At 47.2% G+C, this 20,058-nt stretch overlaps 2 protein-coding genes and 1 non-coding gene across 4 annotated transcripts; 1 reads left to right on the top strand and 2 right to left on the bottom strand.

Moving 5' to 3' along the window:
- Positions 1–10,173: 10,173 nt before the first annotated feature.
- Positions 10,174–10,247, bottom strand: TRNAI-AAU (transfer RNA isoleucine (anticodon AAU)). Its single transcript has one exon. It is a non-coding gene; the product is annotated as a tRNA-Ile (tRNA).
- A 2,654-nt stretch (positions 10,248–12,901) lies between these two features.
- On the top strand, positions 12,902–14,541 carry LOC123072881 (soluble inorganic pyrophosphatase 4). Of its 2 annotated transcripts, none has more exons than XM_044496551.1 (4): positions 12,902–13,137; positions 13,306–13,900; positions 14,003–14,084; positions 14,206–14,541. In XM_044496551.1, exons 2-4 carry the CDS (start codon positions 13,339–13,341, stop codon positions 14,246–14,248), a joined length of 687 nt encoding a protein of 228 aa, XP_044352486.1. In that variant the 5' UTR covers positions 12,902–13,137; positions 13,306–13,338; the 3' UTR covers positions 14,249–14,541. The 2 variants fall into 2 exon arrangements, with proteins under 2 accessions (XP_044352486.1, XP_044352487.1); XM_044496552.1 differs by having other exon boundaries at positions 12,903–13,137; positions 13,311–13,900.
- Positions 14,542–15,324: 783 nt separating this feature from the next.
- On the bottom strand, positions 15,325–19,268 carry LOC123072880 (F-box/kelch-repeat protein At1g55270). The gene is made up of 2 exons (XM_044496550.1): positions 19,018–19,268; positions 15,325–17,145 (listed from the first exon to the last, which is right to left on the bottom strand). Exons 1-2 carry the CDS (start codon positions 19,045–19,047, stop codon positions 15,892–15,894), a joined length of 1,284 nt encoding a protein of 427 aa, XP_044352485.1. The 5' UTR covers positions 19,048–19,268; the 3' UTR covers positions 15,325–15,891.
- Between the last annotated feature and the right edge of the window lie 790 nt (positions 19,269–20,058).

Raw genomic sequence — 20,058 nt, 5'->3', positions numbered from 1 at the left:
CAACATTAATCGAGATAAAAATTAATGATACTCCCTCATACTATCAAATTGTTTATCACTTCATAATGACACACGGTTACTTCGTTGCTCAACGCCTGCTCAACTTCCTATTCCTTCCTTGCATGCATGCGGCGTATTAATTATTTTCAGTAAATGGAGTATTAATTATCTTGGTACCTGTAATCTCGGTTTGTGGCATTGTATATAAAAGTAAAGGGAGTATGTAAAAATCTCATCAATTAAGTTTCCATGGTTGAAGCCCACGGGATTGAGTGTCGCCAAAGTATCATGAGAAAATGAGACACACACGCGTGCCTGTTGTGTGTGTGCACCAACGGCATAGTCTGCACGATCGATGACGATAACCCCTGCCAGTAGCCTATGTGCACCACACTCAAGGAGAGGTCTCTAGCAGCTCATGGTTTTTCACTTTCGGTGAGATGTTGGTGAAGCTCACTGAATTTCACTCATTTCACTGGACATGAGGCTAAGTAGCTCACAACATTCGAAAACAGTTTTATTTGTTTTATATTTGGTTGCATCCTAGCCGGATGAATGTTTAGGTCCTTTGGTCGAATCGAGATCGTCGAATGTCAGTGATAGTCTAGCAAACAAGTGAAAAGTATTGTGACTAAACCCAGACAAGCCTGTTTGGGGGATTCTTTTTGTGACTCCTCCTGATCAATGAATTTGGTAGATCTCCTACCAACATTAAAAAAAATAGATAAGTGATCTCCTGCCGCTTTTGTCGACACTAACTCAGACAGGACCCTCCTAATGGTGACAACTATGTGGGTACACTACAGCAGTACTGACGGTAGTAGGAGTCGTAGGTGGCGTGCGTGTAAGCAGAGATCGGTCGATAGATAGACAGTTTCAGATGTGATGGACAGATGGATATTCTGACGGACTGGATATCCACATCATCGTCGTTGTCACCAGCTGCTTAATTGGCAGTTTCTCGCTTGCCCGTAACAGCCACATACATATTGATGGTTCAATCCCATCTCCCGGTCGATCGATCCAGCTCAACCGCATGCAATCGCAATTGGATGCCACCACCTTCCTCCAATCGCAACATATACGATATATTCCATCCGTTCGGAATTACTTGTCAAAAAAATGAATAAAAATGGATATATCTACAACTAAAATACATCTAGATACATTCATTTTTTGGACGAGTAATTCCGAACGGAGGAAGTATGTCGTACAAGCGACTAATTAATTGCCCGTTGTTGATCGTGTTTGTCAGTGCCTGATTGAGTACCACCAAAGCGCATAAGTATCACGAGGAGCGTGTGTGTGTTGTGTGTATCATCAAAGCATAGATACTGCTTGCTTGCCTGCACCGACAATATTAGAATAGTGTATTTTTAATAAAACTGCGCCTAAAGTGCTTGAATTAAATAAATCTCCATCTGTAACCAGCAAAGAGTCACAACTTTTTTGCTTAACAAACTTGGAAGCGGTAGGTCACCGTCGGTCCTTGTACTACATCAATCAATGTTTTATTGTATTAATTAAAAGGCACTCTCTTAACGGAGTACAGTACGAATCTACGATGCGGGCAGTTTGATGTATATATGCGTAGCTGGAGAAAAGGAGAAGAAATGTCGAGCAGCACGTCGTTGTCTGCAGTTAAATTACTATACTCCATCGGTGTATGGATCAAAATGATTAACTAATGGAGCGCGGTTAATTAGCTGGAGCACACGACTAATTGTGGATGCTTGAATACTATAGGTCACTGTAAGTACTAAAGTTATACTCCCTACGTTCCTAAATATTTTAGGGTGTGATTCACTCATTTTTCTACGCATGTAGTCATTTCTTAAAATATCTAGAAAGACAAATATTTAGGGACCGAGGGAGTCCTAAATTTGAGACACTTATTTTGAGACGAAGAGTATATATTAGCCCCCTCATGCTCCTCAATTAATTAGGCATTCTTTGTAAGCCTGAACCTTAGAACAATCGTTCAACGGTAAGTCAATTGGTATGAATGTGTGAAGATCTATCGTTGGCTGTGTTCATCACAATGAAAAGGAAGGGTTAATAACTAATTAAACGTGCACCCATGTATGCACTGATCTTTTTTTTGCAGGGTATTTATGTATTGATCGTGGTCAAAGGAAACGATATATGATGGGAGATACATTAAGTGCTGCTGCTAGTCGTGCAGACAGGGAAAAAAGAATACAACTGTGGTGGCTCTTCAGTATATGAAAGACATGCAGGCAAACAAACAAACAGAATCGAATGCAAGCGACGGCAGAGCAGATTCAGATTCAGCAACAGGCCGATCCTTGTTGCATCTGGCAGGCGCGCGGGCAAAGTTACGACTGTCTTAGTCTCTTAGAGCAGGTTCAGTTAATTGATTTGCCTCCAAGTGGAACCGTTAGACTTGGACACATAGATAGACAAACAGATGGTTGATTTGCAGGCAGCCGGGGAGGGAGGGAGGGAGGGGGAGATCTACTGGCGAATCGTATACTAGTGTGTCTCAATAATTTTATTTGGTAATGTGGCATATGCGAAGGGATATATATCATCTGATTCGTTTGGTACGACTGCGTATTATTTATATACGGGCCTAGCTGGGAGTGATCTAGCTGTGGATGCTAAGCTAAGCATCTGTTCTATTCAATTCTATTCTTGCCCAAAGAACCAACCGGCATGGAAAACAAAGACAGGTAGAGGGATCCGAATGGGGACAATGCCAATGCCATCGGTTACAATATGGCGCTGGAGCGTGTCGGTGCAGTGCAAGCATGTGTCAGTTGAGTCCGCCCACACGGGGCGGGAAGACATGAAAATGCAAGCAACACAAGAGCAAGGTTAATTACCATTCCCTCCGTCTCATAATGTAAGATATTTTTTAACACTGCCAGAAAGTAGTAGTTTTTTCAAAAAAAATGTTAATTACTAGTTGGACTGAATCTTTACTACTGCTACTAGCAATTGGCTGCTGTCGGTGGCTCCTACAGTAGTTTTCAGACAGGAAGAAGGATGGATATTCTGACGGACGGGATATCCCAATCATCAGCATCATCGTCATCGTCGTCGTCGTCGTCGTCGTCCTGTCATACGGCCAGCTTACGCAGGCTTCTCAAGTTGGTCTTACTTTAACGGAGGCAGCTGCTACAGAAGACTGGTAAGGCTATGCGCCCGGGCAGCAGCGGTGTGGTCGTCTGCGATTTAATTACCTCAGCTACTTTCTTTGTAACTCTGGTAAGTGGTACTAGAAGAATTCAAAATCCTGACCACTCGAGTGCATCCAGCTGGGTCTGTGGAGATGAGCGCGCGCGCGCGGTGACCGACGGACGGACGGACGAACAGAAGAGGTCGCCGTGCCAGTGCGCAGCGAAATTTACCACGCTTTTTTCTTTTTGATTGATGACAGTGAGGTGACATAAAATTACAAGACAGACCGAGTCCGACGGAGCTGCTGCATACTGGTACGTCGTCTAGTACCTACCCTATACGCTGGTGCCCGGTGAAATTCGTAGAGAAAGCGCGTCGTGCTCTAGTGGTGGTTCGCATGCATGGCGGTGGCACGCGCCTGGAGCGGACGCACGACGAAAGCGCCTGCCTAGAATGGCCGCGTGAACCTTTTTGGTTCGTTGGCGTTCGCTGGATCACGTGGTTTTTTTTAATAATTTTGATCAGTGATTATATACTCCCTTCGTCTCAAAATAAGTGTCTCAAGTTTATACAACTTTAGAGCATCTACAATAGATGGTCCAAACTTTGGCGGTCCAAAACCAGAGATATAAAATTTGGACCGTCAAAAAGTGCGTTTTGGAGCTCCGAAAAAAGCTCAACTTCAAAAGATGGTCCAAATTGATGGTCCAAAAGAGCAACTCCAACAGATGGTCCAAAATGAAGATGTAAAATCGCCTTGATCGTCTTCTTCAACCTCGGGACGTCGGCCGCCTTCATCCGCCATCAAGCTCTCCCTGACTGATGAAGGCACGACGTCGGACGTGCCGCTGGTTTGGCCCGATCTTTTACAATGCAATAACCTCCAAGATCCACCGATAAAAAATACTCCCAATTACACGAGCAGGACGCGTAACCTGAAGTAGGGGTAACGACGACCAACGGACAATCCCTCGACACACGAGCAACCTCCCGCCGAAGTAGACGTAACCAGCACGCAACCCGTCGAGAACGACGGACCTCAAGCCAAGTGCAACTTTCACGCAGAAAAATCACACAAAATAAATAACAACGGCACTCAAAGAGGGCCGCTTAATATTCGATACACATGTTGTCTAACCTGTAGAAAATATATCCTAAAAACTAATCAAAAGTCGCGATAGCAGAAAATATATATAGCATGTGTACAACCGACTCAGATGAGTACGGCCTAGACACGGCACGCAGGCCGGCGTGCGTGTATTTCTTTCCTCCTTGCTCGTAGGATTTTTCCTAGTCGTTTTTAACCACCTTTGATTTTCCTTCTCCAAACGTACACACCTGGCCTTGGGAATATATCTGCATGTACGTGCATGCTTCTTCTCTTCCTATTTTCTAGCCCAGGAAAATCGGGTCTTTCTATATTCCACGAAGCATGACTAACAAATTTGTGTGTAGGCTCTTTCCTTTTTATTCTCCAAGTCTTGTTATTTCTTCAAGTACATGCGTAATATTCTTTTTTTGAAGGCACATGCGTAATATTCTCTTGCAAATGGATTAGGAAACAAACCATCCCTCTTCGTGCGTGCATGCACTTGCATGGGCTCCTTCAATCTAGCAACGCTCCTACACTTGACCCCTTCTTTACACACAAATGAAACGAAGGCGGGGCCACACAGTACACGTATGTGTCCATCTTTACCTTTGTTAAGTTGCATCATCTTTTGCATATTTGTTTCATCCTCTTGGTTAATTATATTTTCGACCAATGTTTCGTCAACTTGCACTGTTATCACCTCATCCACGATACCCTCCGTTTGCAAACCTTTGTTGACGACTGTCGCAGACGCCTGCGACCCCTTGTCAATGATCAGTGTATTCATCATGACCTGTGTACTAGACACGTTTGTGGTTGGGTATGCCGCATCACTGACCTCCCCGAGCGCGCCATCCTCCTCATGATGAGCTCCTCTCCCAATCCCTCTATTTTTCCCCTTCGATCGATGTCGTTTGCCACCGCTCCCGTGCTCGTCCGTGGTCGCCATGGCCAGAGCCCAAGCTCCCCTGTACGTGCTCCTTTGTTGGCCAGCAGCGATGGAGGCGGGCGGCAGCCGACGCGAACACCACGAGCAGCAGCACAGGCACATTACACGGGCCAGCAGCGACGGCAGCTTGGCTGGACAGGGTCAGAGCGGGGCGGCGGTGGGGCCGGGAGACGGTGGCAACGGGGCGGGCCAGCGAGCAGCGGCGGGCGGCGGAGGCGGGCGGTGGCCTAAGGACCCGGCGGAGGCCTACATGGGCAGCCAGACCGCCGGAGGCGAATCCCACCGCGGCTGCCTCCCGATTCGGCGGCGCCCGGGCGGCTGCGAGACGGCATCCGGCGAGGGAGGCGGCGGGGGCGAGGGCGGCGCGGCGATTTGGGGCGGGGGTGGCGACGGCGGCGGGGATTTGGGCGGTAGCGGCGGCGGATTCCGGCCGACTGGTGTTCGGGCGGGCGAACAAGCGCGGCTATGAAATGAAATGAAGTGGCGGTTGGGCGTTGGCGGGCGGTCGCCGAATTTGGACCAGATGCACCTCGTGATGTAAATTTGCACCGTGAGGTGTTGTATTTTACATCACGAGAAAGCCGCGGTTCAATTTTTTTTACATATATGGACCGTCTGTTGGAGCATCTTTTTTGCCCCAGACAGTCCAAAAGTTAGGTATTTTACATTTGGACCGTCTATTGGAGATGCTCTTATACTAGAGTTAGTACAAAATTGAGACAATATTTTAAGACGAGAGAGTAGAGTTCAAATTAAATCAAACGGACCGTGCTCACAGTAGCACAAGAGCATAACCGAACGGAAGGCCACCGGCACGCGAAAAAGGCAGATGCAGGCGACAGTGGAGCTAGCAAATTCAAGCACTCCGTGATGGACAACTCTCAGTCGTGAACGGCGTGAGATACGGAGGTACAGAACCACATCAACCATACATACATACATACACACAGTAAAAAAAATGTGAGTAGTATACAGAAACTAGCGCACATGCACACGCGGTCACTTGTGAAGTTCTGATGCAGTCTCCTCTCCGGGGTAGGACCGTGTGGTGGCTTGCCATCACGGCAACATGCCTGATCCCACGTGGAGGCACGTCATGCATAGTCAGCCTGATTTTAATTCACGCCGGCCAGGCCCGGCAAGCTATCACGCAGGAAAAGCCAAGGCCAAGTCAGAACCGCCGGCATCGTCTTCTTCCTCCTCTACCCTGCACTGGCAAGGCTATAAGAAGAGAGGCAAAGTCTCCTCTTCTCTCATCACCACAACACAGCTGCTGAGTCCACTGCAGAGCAGAGCACCACAAATCATTCATACATAGCATGCAAACAAGTCTAATACAACAATGCCAACCACGCATCGCACAACAACTTATCCTTCATGGTCGAGTACCCCGCCATACTTCGTATTCTTAAAAACGACATGACGTCTGAAATTAACGTAAATGGCATTTGACCGAACACCTGCCGGGCATGGTGGCCGCCATGAAGGTCGTCAACAGGGAGGTGGAGTGTACCTGGGTACAAACGGCTCTGGGGTGGACAACGCCGTCGTAAAAGGCAAGCAGTCGCGTCGGTCCTTGTTGCGGGACGTTTGGCAACGCCTCTTTGACGACCGAGTGAATTGCAAAAAACCAGCACATTTCAAGTTTAGTTTTGGAATTGCCAGCACATTCCTTGTGTGATCCAAAAATCTGCCGGTTTTTGGCTAATTTTCTCAATAAACACTAACGATTGATTTGAAGCGAATTAATCCAATGACATACTAGGCCCACTGGTCAGTGCCAGGTGGCACTGAATGGTCGACACTGTTTGTTGACCGTTAAGTTGAACAAGGATCCACCCGTCAGCATCGTCTTCTCTCTCAAACTGTCTTCTCTCTGCAATCCACCTCTTGTCCAAGTTGTTCGAGTGAATGTCCCAAAGAAAAGAAGGTTTGAGAAAGATGTGTGTTGATAGGTGGGTCCAATGCAGGCAAGTTGTTCGCTGGAATGCCCCCAACGAGGAGAAGACGGTTTGAGAGAGAAGACGATGCTGACGGATGGACCCTCTGTTCAAGTGTTGATATTTAGTGCCACATGGCACTGGTCAATGGGCCCGATATATCAGAAATTGGATTATTTCGCTTCAAATTGTACAGAAAAAACAAATTTCATTTATACTCATGACTCAAGTGGGCTAATTTTGCCTGACAAACTTCAAAGGCAAAATCCTTCCAAAAAATTTGAGTCGTCTTTAAACTCTTTTCTTTGTCTCATTTCGACCAAATTGACTTTTATTCCTTATTTTGATCAGTGTATATTGAGAAAATTAGCCAAAAAACCGGTAGATTTTTGGGGCAGCCAAGAAAGGTGGTGGCAGTTCCAAAATTAAACTTGGAATGTGGTGGTTTTTTGCAATTCACTCCTAACGGGCGGAGAGGTACAACGGACGTGGAGTGTGCGGTTGCAAAGCAAGGGGGAAGGGCAGAGTGGAAGAAAAAGAGACTGAGAGGATGGATTTATTGGCCTCGGGAAAGCGCACAGGCGCACACGGCCTTGGGGCCATGCTGGCAGGTGGTAGCGGCGCGGTCCACGTGCGGGGGCAAAGGAGGCCATGGCGCTGTCAACGGCAACGGCGACTGCGGTCGGCGGGCAGGGGAGGACGGCGGACGACGGGAATGGATGGATCCGGACTTGGGGGTTCGGATCCGGGCAGTGGCGTCGATCGGAGGTCGCTGGACGGAGCAAATCGACGGCGGCGGGGCCATGACCAATTGAAGAAGCTCCTGCGTGAGAGAGGGATTAGAGAGACGGGAGAGTCAGGGAGGAAGAGGAGGGAGAAGGACAGGGCGGCGCAAGGCTGGCCTGGGCTCGGGCGGAGGCGCTCCGGCGGCTGGCCGGTGTCGGCGCCGAGCGGGGGCAGCGGCGAGGCCAACGAAGCGGCAGCGGCGGCTCCATCTCAGCCGCGCGTGACAAGGGGCCCCACCCAGGTCAATACCACCGTTGACTTGAGCCATGTTAGCAGCAGGTGGAGACAAACCAGCCAGGGGGTATTTGGTCCGGTATGGTTTTGTTTGGGGGTTGAAAAGAGCGGAAAAATAGATCAGGGGGTAAAGTGAACCACCAGGTTTATTCAGGGTAGTAAAATGAACTTTTTTCCAGTCAAAATATTACCGCTATTGGGAGAGCAGCCTTGGTCAAGTCGGTTATGTCCTTCCTGGCGGTCTACTTCATCACCCCACTCATTGTGCCTACTAGCTCACTCCGGCAACTCATTACGCTTCAGAGGGCCTTCCTATGGGCTGGTACGGACAAGGTATGGGTCGGTTTGGGCAACCCGTGAGACAACAAGGACTATGATATCTTCTACGCCTTCACGACCATCACTGTTGGCAATGATGCCTGCACGCCTTTTTGGGATGCTCCTTGGGTACAAGGTAGAAAGCCCAAAGACATTGCTCCGCTCATATATGATGCAACCATAAGAAAGAATTCGAAAACCAGAGGGGCACTTTTGGACAATGCTTGGATATCCAAAATAAAATTGTCTAACAATTTCTTGATTGCTCACTTCTGTCAATTCCTCCAACTTTGGGCTAGCATTCGAGGCTTCCAGCTGCAACATGACATGGAGGACCAAATTGTGTGGAAACACACTTGGCAGTGGGCTCTACTCCACAGCTTCCGCCTATAAGGCAAAGTTCCATGGCATGCTCCGCTCGCCATTGGAACAAGTGATATGGAAAGTTCAGCCCCTCCCAAATTGAAGTTCTTCGCTTGGTTGGCCGCCCAAAACAGAGTGTGATCTGCGGACAGATTGGCCAAACCAGGATGGCCAAAACTGTGGCCTTTGTCCCTTATGTAGGCGTGAGCAGTAAACCGTCGACCACCTTATTTTCATATGTCGGTTTTCCATTCGGCTTTGGGGCATGATCAAGGAATGGATGCAACTCGAAAGCATCGACATGTCTATCTAGCATCATTTTGAATCCGCCAATGAGTGGTGGATCGCGCTCTCCGACTCCTCCGTCCCCAACAGGAAGGCATTGGCCTCCCTTGCCTTGCTCGCCTCTTGGACCCTCTGAAACGAGTGTAATACACGGGTGTTCCGCCACAAAAATGCACCGCCATTTGCAATTCTAGCCCTCATCAAAGGGGAGGCAGCACTTTGGGTTGCCGTCGGGGCTAAGGAGTTGCATTCAATCATGCCGGGAGAGTAATCCCTTTGCATGGTGGTGGAGTGTGTTGTAGCCCTAATAAACTCTACTCTTCTCTCTTAATTAATATATGAGGCAAATGATTTGCCTGGGTTTCATATAAAAATAAAAGAAGAGCAAGGGAAAAAGAAGGGCAGATGGTACCATAACCATTTGCAGGAGGAATGTCCGACCGAGCATAGATAGATAGATGGAGCGTAGGTGACAGTGTCGTCCTATTTGCTTCTTTCTTCTTTTTTGGCTTGAGCGGTGTTGTCGGTGGCCTTCTTTGGACCGCGAGATGGAGATGGAGAAATGAAAGAGATGGATGGATATTCTGACGGACGGCATATCCATGCCGTCGCCGTCGTCGTAGTCGATCAGTCAGCACTTACCAGATGCCTGCCCGGCCGCAACAGCTACTGCATAGCTAGATAGGTAGGCGATGGGTCGATTCCATCTCTATCCCGGCCGGGCAGACCACGCGCCTTCGCTGCCCAACGTACGGACCAGTTTGTTACCAGAACATTTTTTTTATGCCGATCGTACCAGCAAAGTATGAGTAATGAACTAATGGTTGCGATATTGTTGTTCGCCGGTGCGTATCATCGATTTTGTATGGTTGGCAAACAGAGGTCTTTGGCAGCCCATACGTTTTAAAAGGCTAAAACCAAAACTTTTGCGTAAAGGTTTCGTGGTGTAGTTGGTTATCACGTCAGTCTAACACACTCAAGGTCTCCGGTTCGAACCCGGCGAAGCCGTCCATTGCGCAGAAAAAAGAAAGAAGAAGAAACAAAAAAACAAAAGTAAATGGCCCATACAGGTCTCGAACCTGTGACCTTCGCGTTATTAGCACGACGCTCTAACCAGCTGAGCTAATAGGCCTCTTTCGTTGTTGTGAACTTTTGTACACTATATATTTAAGTATATGGAATAAAACTTGTATATTATCATCACTTAACGACGTGAAGAAAACAGTAAGAAGATCACGGGAGCCTCTTTTGGTCCTCATATATGCTGATCTTATGATTCCTCGTACTACTGGGTCATATGGAGTGCTGGGTGTACTGCATTTCGAATACAGGTGGTTTCAATTTATCTTATTTTTCTCGAGTCGGCTAGGTCGGGTGGAAAACAAACATTGGTTCAACGTGCATCGGACTATGTTTTATCATTGCATGCATCATTCAGTTCAGATTAAGGAAGGCCACCGACAGACTCTGCCATGGATTAGGAGCATCAGTGCATTACTCTTAAGCAGCATTATTGGTCTCTAGGGCAGCAGTTTGACATGAGATGGAACTCATAGCGAGGGCAGAGGGTTCCTGCAGTTCATGAGATGAGAAGGGACTCTAGCTGGCTAACGGTTGAATGGTGTGAAGAACATGCGGAAGCAGTCTCCACTGGCGCCAGTGGCTTGTGTGGCGCATGTTCAATTACCGACTGAGCAGAAGCAAGCCAAATGAAATGTTTAATTTTAACTAGTCAATGTGTACGTGCAATGCACGTTAATTTGGAAGTACATTAAGTGCATGCACAGGATATTAAGTAGAATATTATTTGCGTAATATTATGTGATTAGCTCGTTGGATGGACATGATTTGATGGCCGAGATTAATTGGATCTGTCCTTTTGGGTCTTTTTATATTGGTATAGATGAATTTAGTGAAGCCGTCGGTGGCGTGCGTGCGCCTAAGCAGAGATGGTTTCAGATGGAAGGATGGACGATGGATATTCGGTCTGCCGGACGGGATATCCATGTAGGCATGTACCATCATCGTCACCCGCTGCTCAATTAGCAGTTAGCTTGCTTGGCCGTAACAGCTAGCTAGAGTAGATAAGATGGTTCAATTCCATCTCCCGGTGGATCGATCCACCATCCACCTCAACCGCGCGCAATTGCAATTGGACGCCACCACGAGCCTTCATATAAAACTATGTTGTACCACGAAATTAATTAATCGCGCGTTGTTGATCGGGTGCTTTCCATCCATTGCAGAGATTTAGTGTCATCAAAGCATATTATGTATCACGAGGAGCGCGTGTGTGGCAACAGCACACTCTGCTCCCCTCCCCTGCCTGCTTGCACCGACTACACCAGAATGCTACTGTAGTACTCCCTCCGTTCCTAAATGTAAGTCTTTTTAGAGATTTCATCACAAACTACATACGGATGTATATAGACATATTCTAAAGTGTAGGTTCACTCATTTTGTTCCGTATGTAGTCCATAGTAAAATCTCTAAAAAGACTTATATTTAGGAACGGAAAGAGTATTTTTCTAATTCGTATGCATATAATAATTATATAAGGGTAGTGGGAGTGAGCTAGCTGTGGATGCTAAGCTAAGCATCGATTCTATTCTGTTCTATTCTTGCCCAAGGAACCAACGAACCAACAGGAAAGGAAAAGAAAGACAGAGGGCAGGAGGGATAGAATAATGGAGCGTGGAGCGTGTCGGTGTCGTCGGTGCAGTGCAAGCATATGTCGGTTGAGTCCGTCCACTCGGGGCCGGAAGGCTGGTGGCCTGGTCCGTCTTTACCGGCCGAGAGGACATGCAAGCAAGCAAACAAGAGCAAGGTTAATTAATACCCTTTTATATTTTGGGTTCAAATTTGGCCATATATTTGATTAAAATTATATAAAGCATATGCTACGCGAAGTACGTTGTCGGATTTGTATTTGGAAGACGTTTTCCGTGGTATAATTTTTGGGACATATAGTTCATATGTTACTAGTTAAATTTATGCCAAACTTTGGCTTGAAATGAAAGGTGGCCTAATAAATCCGGCGGGGAGTGCTCCATTTCTTCTTCAGTGGGCTACGATGACGCATACAGATAGTAATACTTGGCATACGCGTGCAGGAGGAACAACTCGAATCCAGTCAGCAGAACCGCGTATTGGTATACGTATACATATACGTACTGTAGTACTAGTGGTAGTGGTTCGCATGCATGTATGCATACGCCAGTAGTATGTGTGTATGATACGCCATGCGTAGGCACGACGAAAGCGCGTTCGCGTTTGATGCTCTGCTCTGGGGTCGTTGGCGTTCGCTGGATCACGCGTTTTTTCAACAAGTTTGATTTGGTTGATTCAACACGGACCATGCTGACAGTACTAGTAGATACGTGCGTACATTAACATTACAAAGAATGTGAGTAATACAGAAATCCAACCCCTCAAACACCTGCGGACGCGTCCAGGCGCGTCGGCGGACACTGACCAGGCACTTCCTAAATCCGTGCCTCCACACCCGCGTATCTCATAGCTGGCACCATATGTCCATATGAATTCATGCAACGTGGTACGTAGATGACCAAACTATTAAAATCGACAGAAAATAGACATATAAGCCGATACCAAGCGGGGCAATAATAATGTAAAAACATGAGCAAAAAGGTCATTCATGGTGAGCCCGGAGATGGTCCAAGGCTAAGGATAGAGGCGTGTGGTGGCGTTGACGTGGCCTGGCCATCACGGCAGCATCCCCCCCACGTGGAGGCACGGCATGCATAGTCAGACAGATTTTAATTCACGCCGGCAACATATCCCGTAGGAAACCCAAGGCCAAGTCAGCACCGCCGATCTTTTCCATCTTCTTCTTCCTCCTCCTCTGCCCTCCCTGCACCGGCAGCCCGCAGGCAGTCGGTGGAGGCTATAAGAAGGGACGCAGATCCTCCTCTCCTCTCATCACCACAAACAGCTGATCTGAGTCCACAGCAGAGCACCATTCTTCTCTTCCATTCTACTCAACGCAAAGTCTCCCGCTGGTACGTTTGCTTCCTTGCATTGCGTTGCGTTCGTCTCCTCCTCCTCTTCCCCCTCATACTCTGCTCCGCCCAGATCTCCTCCACGCCGCCGGGAGGGAGGTGGGGAGATCGCCCCAATATTCACTGCCAGGCCCCGACTAACATACTGTGCACTTCCATTTTCCGCAGATCAGATCGAGCGCTAGGCTGTCAGATCCATCCATGGCCCCCTCCCAAGAAGTCGCCGCCGCCACCAAGGAGCCGTCCACCAACGGCAACGGGACACAGGCCGCCGCCGCCCCGAAGACCAAGACGCCGGCGCTGAACGAGCGGATCCTCTCCTCCATCACCCGCCGGTCGGTGGCGGCGCACCCGTGGCACGACCTGGAGATCGGCCCGGACGCGCCCACAATCTTCAACTGCGTGATCGAGATCCCCAAGGGGAGCAAGGTCAAGTACGAGCTGGACAAGAAGACGGGGCTCATCAAGGTGGACCGCGTGCTCTACTCCTCCGTCGTCTACCCGCACAACTACGGCTTCATCCCGCGCACCCTCTGCGACGACTCCGACCCCATCGACGTCCTCGTCATCATGCAGGAGCCCGTCGTCCCCGGGTGCTTCCTCCGGGCCAAGGCCATCGGCCTCATGCCCATGATCGACCAGGGCGAGGCCGACGACAAGATCATCGCCGTCTGCGCCGACGACCCCGAGTACCGCCACTTCAACGACATCAAGGAGCTGCCCCCGCACCGCCTCGCCGAGATCAGAAGATTCTTCGAGGACTGTGAGTCATTGATGCCTCTGATCAGATCAGGTTAATTCGTCACAAGAGAATGTGTTCCTGATATGTGTTTCTTTGATTTTGATTGATTGGGGAATTCATCAGACAAGAAGAACGAGAACAAGGAGGTGGCCGTCAACGACTTCCTGCCGTCAGAGGACGCCTACGAGGCCATCCAGCACTCCATGTCAGTCCCCATTCCCCGGTTTTCGATCCTCGATTCATGTCGAAACGCGATCAATTAGCAAACCATTCAAAGTGATATATGCATCCAACTGATGATGAACTTGCATAATTTTCCTTTTCAGGGATCTCTATGCCACCTACATCTGCGAGGGCCTGAGAAGGTAGATGATAGATCCGGTGACGCCATGCCGCTTGCTGCAGGATCGATGTTGACGAAAAATTACTCGTGTCGAGAGCGTTACCTAGCTCATACAAGTCATAAACATACATACATACATTCTTGTTTTGTGTTACCTACCTGCATACACAAATACACATACTAGTATATGATCTGATCGCCCAAAGCCTTGCATTAAGGCAGTAGCAGCCAGATAAACAGGGCATTCTTTCCCCAGCTACCTTATGTAATACGATTTCCTGGCTGAATGAATATGAGATGTTGGTATACTTTTTCCCTATTTTTGCAAATCTCTGCTGAATCGTTTATTTTGTCGCAACTTGACTGAACTGCTGAGTACCGTGAGGATTTTCTGCAAATCGCCTCACCAATGTCAGTCAGTTAAGGGCATGCTTGTGCCAACACCAAGGAAGAAAGCAGTGGTGTTTCAATCCCCTCATCAACGGTGATAAATGGATTTTGTTATTCACATCAACAGAAAGTGCCTTCATCAACAGTAATTTAAGAATGGCACTGAAATGCAGAAAGGCGCGTCATATATCATCTTCAAAACAGTTTCTTAAAATTGGAAAGGAGAAGGACGCGTTGCTAACCGAACTAGTAACAGGCATTGCTCATTTCACCTTTCATGCAGGAAAATAAATAGATCATCCTCTTGCCATAGCTGGTCAGCGAAACAATGTGAACTCAAGAAATGATTTCATGCCATCAAGTCGTACATCTTTGCAGATCTCTGATCCATTCATGCCCTGCTCTGCTCTGCTCTTGACCACAGGTGCAGATGTGTCCCTGGGTATCTATCAACATAGAAAATGCTATCAGTGGCTCATCATCGTCGCTATCTTCATCATCATCTCTTTCATCTTCTGTGATGATCGATCGACTGTCAAACAACCGATAAGCATCACCACATATTTCATCTCTTTCATCCTGTGAATTTGGTGAATTATTTCATCACCATCTTCATCAGCGGTACAACAAACTTACAAGACAAATCCATTTGTCAGATATATGATGTTAGCAATTAGCATCAACGAGCGGATCACTACGAGACCACACGAAATATCTCGGATAATCATTTTCACCCACAATACACATCCACTTGTCAGATGCGAAAAGCTGCCAGGCAGCAAAGATGATTCCAAAGCATAATAATCATAAGATTGATCTAGGGTGTGCATTGGTTTGTGCCCAAATCATTCAAACAAAACTTGTTGCTAAGGTTGGTTTTGGCACAAACCAAAGACACTTGTATTACATTTCTTACATAAGTCTAGTCTGCTGCTACAGCACATTTTTTGGCATGCCTAATCTGCCAAAAAGCAAGAAAAACACATCCATGGACATTTGGCTCAGGTGAAATCTTCTGCTGCCTATCGCCAGCAGCATCGGCCAACCAAAATTGGTGCTACGGAAGGTTCCTGTTCATCTCGCAATGAAGACTGCCGTCAGCTCCAGTCTCCCCTTTCATAAACATCATGCAACTTGGTCAAAATCTCTTGAGAATTTGTAGGAATGCAACCAGTAGATATGTTCTAGCCGAGGGGTTCTTTCAAAATCTGAGCATCTTTCCAGCAAAAAAGTAAGTACAATACATTTGAACATGTTTCCACTAAACAGGCAGATACATTCAAGCTTGGAGAACTTGACAATGTATGATGTGGGCCTTCAAATTACGACCTGCAATTGCTGACCACAAGTTCGCCATCAAAGACCTGTGCTGGTGGCCCTTCCGGGCAAAAGTCTCCCACACACGGGCACTCTCAAACTCAATAACTGTCGTTGGGTCACAGACATCAACAAGGGTCATGCCCATGTTATTACGGATAACGCAGATCTTTCCATTCAGTGAGACCAAAGCCACGGCTTCAAAAGCTCGTGAGCTGCCCAGATGGTGTCTGCTGTCCATGAATCTTGTCCACAATCCTATGTCCCCATCATAAACTCTTAGCTTGCAGGCATCCCGACAATCCGCTGAATAAAGACGACCGTTAAAGGAAATGGTTGGATTCCGCAAGCCTGCAACCAGTGCGTTACCAGTGGTTGACCACGTGTTGGATGTTGGCAGATAGACCTCGCTCACAACCTGGCGGTGGGAATCAAGTCCTTTCAGGAACCATTTGCCATCATATACAACTCCAGTGAACGGCACCATTCCTGTGTTCATTTCAGTGATGCAAGACCATCTATTCCTGTTCGGATTGTAAACCTCAGCAGACCTCAGAGTTCTCTGTGTCCCTTCACATTCCCCGCCGGCAACATAGAGACAGTTGTTTATGACACAAGAGCCAAACAAGTGCCGCTTCCGTAGCATATCTGGAGCCCGGTGCCACTTGTTTGTCCGAGTATTGTAATACACAACATGCCTCATAGACCCCCGTACTGGGTTTTTGCCACCAAATAGGTACAAATAGCAGCCACTGAGAACAGCACAACCAAAGCCCACGGCTTCCGAATACTCTGGTGGAACTGGAGGAAGTGACCTCCAGAGCTGGTGCGCTGGATCAAAGGCATGCCAAGACAGTTTCTGATCACGATCCCTTTTGAAGACGTAAACCCATTCTTCTGCCATGCCAAATTTCTTCCGCAGGGAGTAATAGTAATTCCCAGATAAAAGTCGGCTCCACTTTTTACAGACTAAACGAAGATTAGGGTGCTCGGCTCGAGAAACCCGCATCAGACATGAAATAGCCAGGTCATCAGGAAGGCCAGGCAGAAGCGGCGCCTGATTTCGGCACCTCTCCTTGCGTGAGCTCCTTGTCTTGCGCTTGTTCGGTTTAACATCAGGTTGCATGCACAGCCTAGCACCAGGGACAAACTTTCTAGCATTGACGACAGTTTTAAGGCCCCCATCTACCCTGCAGTAGCAAGAGACAGACTCTCCCTGCAAACACGTTGACCAATCATATAAGATGCCTTTATTCATCTGAATGTGGAACAACAAAAGTATGAAACAAAACAAAAGGGAAGTAGCTATGTATTATCATTTATCAAGGACACACACACAACTTGTCCACCCACTAGCAAATATGTTCAAACTCGTCATTAATTGTTGTGTATCATATGAAATAGAGGGAACGGATGAGTTAACTGTGCTGACTTAAAATATGTGATAACTTATGGATGTAAGATCAAGTGGCTGTGACTTGGCTTAGAAGTCAGAACCCAGTACTATTCTTGTTCCAACACTGAACTCCGCATGAGAAAAAAAAATACAAATAGAAAGATGGTAGACAAAGGAACTACTATTTGGATTAAATTAGTAAAGGAGAATTTAGCAGCAAAAGTTATGACAGGTTGGTTTTCACTTTGGTTGTGATACTAATTCCTAACTGGTAAAGACGCACTTGCTAAGCTCCTTCAGCTACACACATAAATGCATCAGCCAATCCTCGCTATATAACTATTCCATGCACAGAGCAGAGGACCATGCAGGAATTCCATGCAATGGTGTTTCTAACCAAAGAAGTACCTCTTGTACAGTATCTCTAAGATTAAAGCAACACTAAGATGTCACTAAAATAATTTCATGGAAATATTGGACCAGTCACCTGAACTCCAAAAACAGCCGGAAGCACCCAGATCCAAACTCAAATTACAGAAATGAACATAATTTTGACCTCAGCCTTGGAAGTTAATAATAACCTTATGCCAAAAAAATCCCTTGGTTCATTGAAAGATCATATGTTTAAACCAAAAGCATTAAGCACCGACTACAGAGCAATAATCTAATTCAATATGCATACGGAATTCTCAAGCAAAGCTGTTTCTGACCGAGAAAATAGCAGTTACACATCACCTCTAAGCTAAAAGAAACACTAAGCTATACTAACTGACAAACACTCGTATTAAATTTCCATGTAATACTGATTCTAACCAAAGAAGTACACTTGATGGATTCTGATGTTGGGTGGGAATTAAATCTGAAGAAAATCATTTGCAGAACACGGCATCATCATTTTATACAAGCTCTAGCAAAACACATAATATGAAACAAATTGACAACAAATTAGTGTGTGGGTTCCAGTAAGTCATGTCTCCACATGCCCCAAGAAAATTCTGCACAACATCCCTTAGATCAAAACAACACTAACATGTCACTAAAATGATTTCACAATGATAAAGAATCGATTACACGCTTCTACATTGACAGTGCAGCTGGCAAGCTTCATCGGCATAAACAATTCAGCACGACTGTCATTATAAAATACTCCCTCCGTCCCAAAATTCTTGTGTTAGATTCGTCTAGATACGGATGTATCTAATACTAAAACGTGACTTGATACATCCATAGTCAGACAAATCTAAGACAAGAATTTTGGGACGGAGGGAGTATCTAAGAATTCCACCAAGCAAGCCTGAATTACTACACTCCTTATCCTTAGGTTAGACCGCTATGTGTATGCTAATCATGTAGTAATGTCATCATTTTAACCTCTCTGTCAGCCCTCCTTGGCCATGGTGAGCTCCTTAGTGTAGTGGTTAGGACATTGGACTCTGTATTTCTCACCATGGCCGCTGAATTTGGTGGGATCGTAATCGAACCTGAGGATAATGGTGTTCTTAGATATTCTATAATCCCGGTTGTGCTGATGCGCCAAATCCCAGGCCTCCGGCAGCAGGCCAGGCGGAAAATGAAAACCTAGAGACGCCCCGCCCCGTTCATAACAGATCGAAGCCAGCGTTCGCCAGATCCGGCGGAAGCACCGGCGAGCGAGCGAGAAAGCGAGATAGAACGGCCGTACGGAAATCTGACCTCTTGCTCGGCGAGCCGGCGGCGCTGCATGAGCTGCTTGATCTGCCCGCCCAGGGCCCCCGCCGCCGCTGCTGTCCACGCTCGCAGGATCCGTATCCGCCGGCGCCGCCTCCGCCTCCGCCGACTGTAGTAGAAAACAACTCGAGCGCCGCGCTCGAGCTCGTCGCCGGCGGATAAGGGGGAAAAGGGAGTATTTTTTTTTTCCTTTGAGAACAGGGGGTGGGTGGGGGAGAGAGTGGGGAGTTGGCTGTAGGAGAGCAGCGGGGAAGGAACGGACGTGGACGGGGAAAGCCCATCCGCCAATGGGCCCAATCTGTCCACGTGGCACCACTAAAATATGGAATCTGAAGAAAAAAAATTATATACCACTGTACATCGACTAAAAAATAATACATTTCTTTTGGTGGGTGTAGGGGGAATTACCCGCGGCTAGACCAGAAGGCTCATGACCGGGTCATTTAGGGCACCATATGGGCCGGCTCTCTATGGGATGGGACCCTGGAAGGAACCCGACCAGGAAGATAAGACCCGACCGGTGGAGAGTGGACCCGGCAAGATCCAGAATCCCAGCATCAGAAGGAGTCCACCTAACTTGGAAGACACAGAAGGTTTACAAGACTTAGAGAAGGACTTCGACCATGTGTACAACGCACAAACCTATTGTAAACCACAGGGACCTGGCTATTATATAAAGTGGGTTCCTAGGTCGTCCAAAGGACATGTTAGAATATCTCAAAACGTTGGTAGAAAAATAGCATCCTTGTAATCGAGATTATCATCATCATTAGCAATCAAGAAGGAGTAGGCTATTACATCTATCATGAGGGGCATAGCACACGATGCATAGCTGAATGGGGTGATGCCAAATCCGATCCATTCATTTGCTTACCTCCAAAGCATGGTGAGATTTACTCGGAGTGCTAAGATTTTAAATTTGGAGTATTGTTCAGCCGATTACGCCTCCAAGACTACCTCAGATGAAAAAGTGCTCTACTTGATTGTCTTCGTTTTGTTGAGGCGATCAATTTTGATATTTGAATC

This window comes from Triticum aestivum, chromosome 3B (genome assembly GCF_018294505.1).
Source record: "Triticum aestivum cultivar Chinese Spring chromosome 3B, IWGSC CS RefSeq v2.1, whole genome shotgun sequence".
NCBI lineage: Eukaryota > Viridiplantae > Streptophyta > Magnoliopsida > Poales > Poaceae > Triticum > Triticum aestivum.
Note: the sequence above shows the minus strand (reverse complement) of the source record. Positions and strands in the feature narration are given on the sequence as shown.